Source organism: Rhamphochromis longiceps, linkage group LG12 (genome assembly GCF_057381845.1).
Source record: "Rhamphochromis longiceps isolate RC_006_pf linkage group LG12, R_longiceps_female_GT1.1, whole genome shotgun sequence".
Lineage (NCBI taxonomy): Eukaryota > Metazoa > Chordata > Actinopteri > Cichliformes > Cichlidae > Rhamphochromis > Rhamphochromis longiceps.
Window position 1 is genome coordinate 45935166 of NC_140568.1, and position 9960 is coordinate 45945125.

The window sequence follows — 9960 nt, forward strand, 5'->3', positions numbered from 1 at the left end:
GTCCAACAGTGTGATCGCCCCACAGCTGAGCTCAGTTTTGTTTTCCACTTCATTCAGTTGTTGTTGTAACTCAAAGGAAAATTCCAGAACGTTTCCCTTTCAGTGTTCAGGGATCAGAGCTCTGCTCGTCTGCAGCGCTCCCTGAAAACAGCCGCTGTGCACGAGCAGAGCAATAAAACCCACCAGTGACTCTAAACGGACCTGCCTCTGTGACACAGGTCTGGAGGCTGAGGCGGCGCCGGTGCTGCAGATGATGCGCCGCTACATCCGAACCTTCTTTGGCTGCCGGGAGTGCGGCCGGCACTTCGAGCAGGCGTCAGCGGTCGGCATGGACAACGTACAGAACAGAGAGCAGCAGATCCTCTGGCTGTGGCAGCAACACAACCGGGTCAACATGAGGCTGGCAGGTAACACGCACACACAGGCACCTGCGCGCGCACAGACAGGCGCGTGCACACTCGGACATTCGCACGCGCGCAGTCTTTATACACACAGGAAGCTTGCTGAGGATCAGAATTATTGATCAGATTTATTGATGATCGCTGTCATCCGAACCTTGTTGACCCTCCTCTTCTCCCCCCGCCCTTCCAGGCTCTCTGAGCGACGACCCCCTCTTCCCTAAAGCTCCATGGCCAAGCCCCTCCCTCTGCGCTTCCTGCCACGAGGAGAAAAACGGCGTCCACGTCTGGAACCAGGACAACGTCCTCCGCTTTCTACGACAACACTACGCCGCCTCAAACCTGTCCCCCGAGTACTCCGTGACCCCCCCTCGACTTCCTGCTCCTCCAGTTCCCAAGGAGCACGAAGGAGGCGTGAGGAGCGACTCGGAGAAGAAGTCCTCCACCCAGACTCCTCGTCCAGGACGCCAGGCTGTGAAGGGGGAGGAGAGGAGGGAGGTGGTGGGTGTGGCTGGAGGAGGGGGCGGAGTCTGGCTTCTAGGCTTTAACAGTGTGGACATGAGTCTGTGTGTGGTGCTGTACGTGTGCTCCTGCCTCTTCCTCATGCTCCTCTTCTTCTTCTTTAAAGTGCGATCCAGGAGGTGGAAGCTCCGCTCCTCCCGCCTCCACGTCTGACCCGGACCGGCCCGGGTGGAGCCAGGACCAGAGCTGGTTCTGGTTCAGGGCTTTTTCTCATAGACTGATCGGCGCCTGATCAGATGGCAGGAGTTTAGACCAAATGTGAGCGGCACAAACAAAGTGATGTTTGTCTGTGGAGGCGAAGCTGAACGCTTCCTCTCGCTGGGAACACGAGCAATGAAGAACAAGCTCTGTGGCCGAGGACGAAGACCCACAACCGTGTAACTGACCCTGAGAATTATCTTAAATAAACATGTGACAGACTCTGGTCCTTCTGGGGTCGAGTGAAGCCACGACTGGACCAGAGCCGAGGAGTCCGTCCCGACGGAGCCGAGATAACAACCTCTAAACCCTGAACCGCAGTCAGCCCTGAACCAAGCCACAACCAGCCCTGGTTTTGGATTTACTCACTCGTATGTGGACACCCGTCTGGACTCTCAGGTCTGAATGTATTTATTTTTACCTGTCAAACTCCTCTGGACCCTCTGACCAGGTGTCTGAGACCTGGACAAGCTGCTGTGGGCTGGGTTCATTTCCCAGAATCCCACAGGAGGACCTAAGGGTAGACCCTTAACAGCCTGGACGTGACAGTATCAAAGTGAGTTCACTTTGTGCCAAACCTTTAACCTGCTAACAGAAGACACACCTGTCCTCTCAGGCCCCGCCCACTCCGTGCGTGTGCTGTTGTATGTCTGTGTTTGTGATAGGAGGGAAACCCGTCCTGATAAACTGATGACTGATTGTAGTTTTGAAGTTTCTTTTTGTGAAGTGATTCAAATATGAACCATGTTTATCACTTTAGTTTATTTCCTGTAAAGAATTCGAACCCCAAAGGCCCAGAGTGAGTTGGTTTTCTACTAAACACCCAAAATGACGAAGCACATGTGAAAGCCGTGTTTACCGGTTGTATAAATGTTTGTCTTTATGTTCCAGATTATTTTCTTCAAATAAAATCAAACTGCTGAAACCTGCAGAGGGTCGTTTTTACCCAGAAATGTATTAAACCGTTGTTTCCGTTTGTCAGGGAGTCGTGACTTTATGAAGTCCTTCAATAAGCATAATAAGCAATTCATTTTTGATGTGTTCAAATTTTACAGGGAAAAAAGAACTACAGGATGGGCCAGGGATGCAACTTTTGTTTTTTTTCAATAGGAAGAGGGCCATGTGACACATCAAACTTATTGGTAATGTCACAAGAAAAACAATGGTGTGCTTGGTTTCGACGTAACTTTGTTCTTTCATGAGTTATTTACAAGTTTCTGACCACTTATAAAATGTGTTCGGTGTGCTGCCCATTGTGTTGGATTATCAATGCAACCCTCTTCTCCCACTCTTCACACACTGATAGCAACACCGCAGGAGAAATGCCAGCACAGGCATCCAGTATCCGTAGTTTCAGGTGCTGCACATCTCGTATCTTCACACCATAGACAATTGCCTTCAGGTGACCCCAAAGATAAAAGTCTAAGGGGGTCAGATTGGGAGACCTTGGGGGCCATTCAACTGGCCCACGACGACCAATCCACTTCCCAGGAAACTGTTCATCTAGGAATGCTCGGACCTGCACCCATAATGTGGTGGTGCACCATCTTGCTGGAAAAACTCAGGGAACGTGCCAGCTTCAGTGCATAAAGAGGGAAACACATCATCCTGTAGCAATTTCAAATATCCAGCAGCCTTGAGGTTTCCATTGATGAAGAATGGACCCACTATCGTTGTGCCCCATATACCACACCAAACCATCACTTTTGTTGTTCCAACAGTCTTGGAAGGATCCATCCAATGTGGGTCAGTGTCAGACCAATAGCGGTGGTTTTGTTTGTTAACTTCACCATTCACATAAAAGTTTGCCTCATCACTGAACAAAATCTTCTGCGTGAACTGAGGGTCCTGTTCCAGTTTTTGTTTTGCCCATTCTGCAAATTCTGTGCGCCGATCTGGGTCATCCTCGCTGAGATGCTGCAGCAGCTGGAGTTTGTAAGGGCGCCATTTGTGAGTAGCTAATATCCACCGAAGGGATGTTCGACTAATGCCACTCTCCAGTGACATGCGGCGAGTGCTACGCTGTGGGCTCTTGCTGAATGAAGCGAGGACAGCCACTGATGTTTCTTCATCAGTGACAGTTTTCTTGCGTCCACATTTTGGCAAATCCAACACTGAACCAGTTTCACCAAACTTAGCAAGCAGTTTGCTGACTGTAGCATGGAGATGGGTGGTCTCGTAGGGTGTCTTGCATTGAAATCTGCTCCAATGACCCGGTTACTGCGTTCACCAGATATCAACACGATTTCGCTCCTCACGTGTTAACCTCTTCGACATGTCAATGGCTGTGAACAAAGAGAAACTTGTAAATAACTCATGAAGGAATAAAGTTATATTGAAACCAAGCACACCATTGTTTTTCTTGTGACATTACCAATAAGTTTGATGTGTCACATGGCCCTCTTCCTATTGAAAAAACAAAAGTTGTATCCAAGATGGCCGACTTCTAAATGGCCACCATGGTCACCGCCCATCTTGAGGAGTTTGCCCCCTCACATATACACAAACAGGACTTTAATATCACCAACCATTCCCATGTTATTACGGTGTATCCATATAAATGGCCCACCCTGTATAACGTTTAAATTGGAAAAGCTGGCAAATTAATTCAAACTCCTGACCCGATAAACATAAACTAATCTGAGTGTTTTTGATTGTTCTCTATTCCACACAGTGTTAAATATACACACAGACTAAAATTTACAGCCACCTTTAACAAGTTAAATTTTAATAAGTAATTCTGAAGGTTCAAAAATGTCTTTGAACATGATGCGCTGTCTCTCCTAATGACTGACTGCAGCATAAAATGGATTTGTTGAAATGCACTTATTGGATTGATCAAAGTGAAAGTCCAAAGAAGTCAATGACGGTTTCTAAATATCTGCAGATTCAAGATCAGCTTAAACAATTGTACACAAGTTCAAGTTATTCAGATCTGTTACCCTTTCCCGAAGTCTGGGAAAAACATCCAAACTGTCCCCCTCAGATCAGAGGAAAGTGGTTAGGATATTCAGGAATAACCCGGGAACCACAAAGGCTCAAGCCTGCTATGAAGTAGAAACCAGTGCTGCAACACCAGCTGAACTACACCTGCCAGCAGTCATCAGTGAGATGCTGGGCTACAAAATGAACAGCTACAAGGAGCAGTACCCACCATGGAGAAGGAGACTAGAGGCCAAGATCAAGGTAGCACAGAGGGAGGTTAGCCGACTGCAGATCTGCAGAAAGGTGCGATGAAGAAGGTGTCCATACCCGAGGCCTTGGACACTGCCAAGCAGCGACTCACAGCCTTGGCCAGCCGCTTGAAGAGGTACACCAGAGAGATCAAAGGCAGGACAATGAACCAGCTGCTCTCCACAGAACCAGCCAAGGTGTACTCTCAGTGGCAAGGGAACAATATGAGAACAGCACCACCAAGGCTGAGCAGTACTGGAAGAGCATATGGGAGAAGGACGCTGTTTTGTTTGTCTCCTTATTTATGAAGAAAGAGTCCTTTTGTGATCTGCGACATACTTTATTAACCATGCTTGGTTAGCCGGAAAAACAACAACCACCCCTCACCTCTTAGCGCTCATGCCCGTGTTCTTTACAGATAGTGCCACCTTGTGGTATGGCATGAAACTATGTTAACTCACAGCAACAGCTGCTTATCATTACAGACGGAACAATAACAATGCTCAGTGGCTAGTGGATCTGAGGGCAGACCACAGCAACCTCCCTGAACAGGGTCCAGTAACCATCACAGTGGCAGACATCCAAGAAAGACTCTCCAATATGAAGAGCTGGACAGCACCAGGCCCCGACATGGTTCACGCCTACTGGCTGAAGAAGCTGATTGCACACCACGAGAGTCTGGCAGCACAAATGAACCAGCTGCTGGTTGATGAGAGACACCCAGAATGGCTAACCGAAGGCCGGACAGTCCTGATCCTCAAGGACCCCCAGAAGGGACCGGTCCCCTCCAACTACCGACCAATAACCTGCCTCAGCACCACCTGGAAGCTCCTGTCATGTCATGGACTGGCTGTGTGGCAGGCAGGAAATAGGACCCAAACGCAAACTCACGGGGAAACAGGACTGAACTCAAAATACAGCTTTATTGCTGACAAAAGATGACAAGAGATAACAGCGATACAAAATAACATGAAACTAAACTGGGAAGTACTAGCAGCAGTCAGCCGAGACTGCAAGACCAGACTGACCAACCTGTGCACTGCCTGGATTGATTACAAGAAGGCCTATGACTCAATGCCCCACAGCTGGATACTGGAATGCCTAGAATTGTACAAGATCAACAGGACCCTGAGAGCCTTCATCAGGAACTCAATGGGGATGTGGCGTACAACACTAGAGGCCAACTCCAAGCCCATAGCGCAAGTCACCATCAAGTGCGGGATCTACCAAGGAGATGCTCTGTCCCCACTGCTGTTCTGCATAGGCCTGAACCCCCTCAGTGAGATAATTGACAAGACTGGCTATGGATCCCAACTAAGGAGTGGAACAGGTGTCTGCCACCTCCTGTACGTGGATGACATCAAGCTGACTTACTGATCCACACTACCAGGCTATACAGCAATGACATCGGAATGTCATTTGGACTGGAGAAATGTAGTCGGATGATAACAAAGAGAGGGAAGGTAGTCAGAACGTAGGGGATCAAACTACCAGGAGGCAACATTGCAGACATAGAGGACAGCTACAAGTACCTGGGAATCCCACAGGCAAATGGGAACTATGATGAGGCTGCTGGGAAAGCTGCAACCACCAAGTACCTGCAGAGGGTCAGGCAAGTCCTGAGGAGTCAGCTGGCCAAAGGAGGAGATAGAAGCCACTGACAGTGAGACCCTTTGTGATGAGAACAGTAGATGACCAGCTGACGGTCCAAACCGGCTGCTGGTAACAAAGGATGTGTTCTCTGGAGTGACGAATCACACTTCTCCTTCTGGAGTTTGGGTTTGGCTGTTGCCAGGACAACGGCACTTGTCTGACTGCACTGTCCCAAGTGTAAAGTTTGGTGGAGGGGGGGTTATGGTGTGAGGGCTCCAGTTAGGGGGGAACTCTTCATGCTCAAGACATTTTGGACAGTTTCATATTCCCAACTTTGTGTGGCCAGTTTGGGGATGGAGCTTCCTGTTCTAACTCAGCTGCACACCAGTGCACAAAGCAGGTCCATAAAGACATGGATGAGCCAGTTTGGTGTGGAAAAACTTGACCGGCCTGCACAGAGTCCTGACCTCAGCCCCACAGAACACCTTTGGGGTAAATCAGAGACTGTGGGGCAGGACTGTTCGTCCAACATCAGTGTGACCTCACAAATATGTTCCTGATCAGAAGTTCCCATAAACACTCCTAAACCTGTGGAAAGACTTCCCAAAACAGCCGAATAGGTTACAGCTGCAAAGGGTGGGCCGACATCACATAAAAGCATGTGATCTGTTATCTGTCTAGCTGACAGATAACGATGTGCTGCCTGGTGGCTACAGATCTGTGATCAGACTAAAACATTCACAGCTCTTTGGAGGACGAGGGTTACACTGTTCTCAGCAAAGTTCTTCTTAAAGGTCTTGGAAGGCGAAGACAACACCATCACATGACAGGAAGACGACGCTGAACACAGAGCAAACTTCAGCTGAGATGGTCCATCCACAGCTCGAGGTCAGTCATTAGCCTGCTCTGAAAAAGTCCCGATCCTCAGCTCGTGCTACTGACTAGAGCAGGGCGATATGGCCAAAAATATTTATCACGATATATATTTGAAAATTTGCGATGACAATATAACTGACGATTTAATTGATGCGAGACAAAATACAACTCCACAACTTTACTAGCGCAAAAAAACCCCCCATGCATTTATTTTCACTTAAACAAGCAGCTGTTTTTTATGTGCATTAAAGCTACATAAAAATTTAACTGTGCAAATGCAAATTCCTTGCTGAAAGTTGAACCAAAAGGCATTTCCAGTGGAAATGGGCTGAAATATCCTGAGTGTAACCGAGGACAAGGTAGGAGTAAAAGGGACAAGGAAATAAATTGATAATTTATTTATTACATTAATTAAACATTCAAATTCCCAGTTATTTCCAGACAGGACTTACAACACATCCTGCTGATATCCAAGCTGCACATGACACTTACCACACAAACGGTGCAAAAAATAACACAACACTGCAAACCGTCACACGCCGTTTAGCGACACTGCAATCATGGCACGCACTGCAAACACCTCGGGTTTCAGTACAGCTGGGAATCAGCGCTATGCATGACCTGCAATCTGGGATATAAAGGGAAGTGGCACAAACAAATAAACAAATAACAAAAAGGGAGGTTAGTCCGCCCTTACACAACTCACTTCCAATCAGTAACCGCCTTAACGGCTGGACGAACTAACCAAAACAAAATTACAAATCAATCAAAAGAACGAAAAAAAGGACAGCAGAGACAGCACAGCTGAAAAACACAAACAACAACAAATTAAAATATTACCCAATAAAATATCGGTTTTATTAAACCATTCAAAATCACAAAACTAAAACAAACACTCAATATACCTACAATATTGATCAGTTTGTGATCATGTTTCTGACTTCTCAGAGTTCAACTGTAAGTAGTTGTCACCAAGCCACTGTTCAATGGAAGCTAAACATTTAATTAAAGAGGACAGTTTATGGACTTCCATCGGCTTAAAAGAGCAATAGAGCTGAATATCATCAGCATAGAAGTGATAAGACACCTCAGGGAACTGCCTAATTATAAGTCCAAGAGGTAACATGTACAAAAGAAAAAGAATAGGACCCAGAACTGAACCCTGCGGTACCCCAAATGTCAGATCTTTAGAATGTGACATAAACCGATTCGCAAAAACACTAAAAGATCTGTTGGAGAGGTATGACTGAAACCACTTCAAAGCCAGACCGGACTGTCCCGGAGCCTGTTAATCAGGATGGTATGGTCAATGGTGTCAAAGGCAGATGTCAAGTCCAACAAAACCATGACTGAGGATGCTCCGGAGTCAGCTGACATCATAATGTCACTAGAGACTTTAAGTAATGCGGTTTCTGTTGAGTGACTTTTACGGAAACCTGACTGAAATTTGTCATAAATTTCATGTTTTTCTAAAAAAGTGGTAAGTTGATCTGCAACTGCTTTTTCCAGAATTTTCGATGATAATGGAAGCTTAGAGATATTTATATTTATATTTCCCAGTGTTGTGTCATGTTTACTTGTGTTTAGAGTTTTGGCACAATGAGCGAAGTTTTGCAAAATGTGTTCAAGCAACGGGCAAAAACTGCAATGACTAACCTCTTATTTTGGATGGATTATCTCAGTTGTTCTCCTGACTGAAGTTTGGTCCGTTTACAGCATCCTGCCATGTGATTGCATTTGTCCCTAACCATCAGGAACCCTCACGTTAACTTTTATTGAGTGGAAAAAAGTTAGCGTTCATCCTTCAGCTTCACTGTGCTAATGTTATGCTAACATAGCTGTGTAGCTAGCCACCACGCACATGATATACCAGCTAGCCCAACTTCAGTAACCCTACAAACGTCACTGCTGTTTAGTTTCCTGTCTTCATTTATGTTGGAAGTGATAGCAGAGCTGTACGTTTTAATTTTTTCAGAAATCTCTCAGTCAGAACATGCTATATCATGTTTAGGTAACTAGCGAAACTAGTGAGCTAACTTCCGCTAGCTTCCTGCTAACTTCTAACGCCGTTAAATGTAATAAATTCTGTTTTCATGGATGCCTGGATGTTAAACTTAACTGTTACACCTGGTAAAGCAGCAACGCTGATCGTTTTATTAAAGATAAAAGAATTTAGACAGTTTTTAACTCTCAGTGATGCTGCAGTGTTCGTTTGGCTTTGGGACCTGAAGAGGACGGAGTTTAGGACCCAGATTACTCCCAGATTTACGAGCACCTTAGTCCGACAAATACGGCAATAACGACGGCCCGTTTGCATTTTGTACAAAAAAATGTACTTTGTCGTGTATCTGACGGACAAACACCAAACCAGTTCCACATCGCTGAAGTTGCAGCATTTTTACAAACCAATTCTGGTTCATCTGTTTCACTCAACGATCCGCTTTCCCCCTTCTCATTCTCCGTTACCACCATGCTTTTTCGGCCACGTGCGCATGTGCATTTTACCCATATTCTATCGCGATATTTCATTTTTTTATTGATGCCTAACATTGCACCGGTAATACCGTGAACAGTATAATATGGCCCAGCCCTACTAGTGACACATTGGTGTCGGGACACAGTGAGGTTTTAAAGACATGCTGCTTGTGAGCAGAGCTGTTACAGAGCTGGAGACACTGAGAACAAGCAGTTGGAGTTTTTCTAAGAACTGCAGCACAAAGATGAGACCCTCGACCAATGCTGGAGACCACAGAGGTCTGAAGGTGACCCTTTGTAGGGCTGAGGACCAAACAATGTCCTCACAGTGCAGGAAAGTCCTCAGCAGGGCAGATTTCAACCACGATATGTCTACATAAACACAGAAAGACATGAACAAACACACGCACACACACAGAGCTACTGTACGAATCCTTATTTAGCCTTAGCACCCCTCCTCTTCCTCCTCCCCCTCCCTCACACATTCAGCATCCACCCACCCATTAAACACAGACACCAGCCCTGTCTGTCTCTCTACAGTAGCTGTCTCTCTCTCGTGTTAGAAACTGTAAGTGTTGATGGAAGCTGAGGCTGCAAAACTGCTGCTTTGTGTTTGTGTGTGCTGGTGTGACTATTGCTGTGAGGACCAAGCACGGCTGTTTCACCATCAGAGCGAGGACCCTTTGGCCTCTGTGTGTCACGCTCCTTTAAAGGGCTGTGTGAT

At 46.5% G+C, this 9960-nt stretch overlaps 2 protein-coding genes across 2 annotated transcripts in view; one reads left to right on the plus strand and one right to left on the minus strand.

Annotated features, from left to right (window-relative positions):
• qsox2 (quiescin Q6 sulfhydryl oxidase 2) overlaps positions 1 to 2043 on the plus strand; it is a 13198-nt gene extending 11155 nt beyond the window's left edge. The window contains exons 11-12 of the mRNA XM_085426657.1: positions 219 to 407; positions 592 to 2043. Coding sequence (XP_085282783.1) covers positions 219 to 407; positions 592 to 1073 — 671 coding nt within the window. The 3' untranslated portion in view covers positions 1074 to 2043. The remainder of the gene's footprint in view (positions 1 to 218; positions 408 to 591) is intronic.
• The window catches only part of LOC146658272 (uncharacterized), a 187718-nt gene that overhangs the window by 160781 nt on the left and 16977 nt on the right, over positions 1 to 9960 (minus strand). The window lies entirely within an intron of this gene.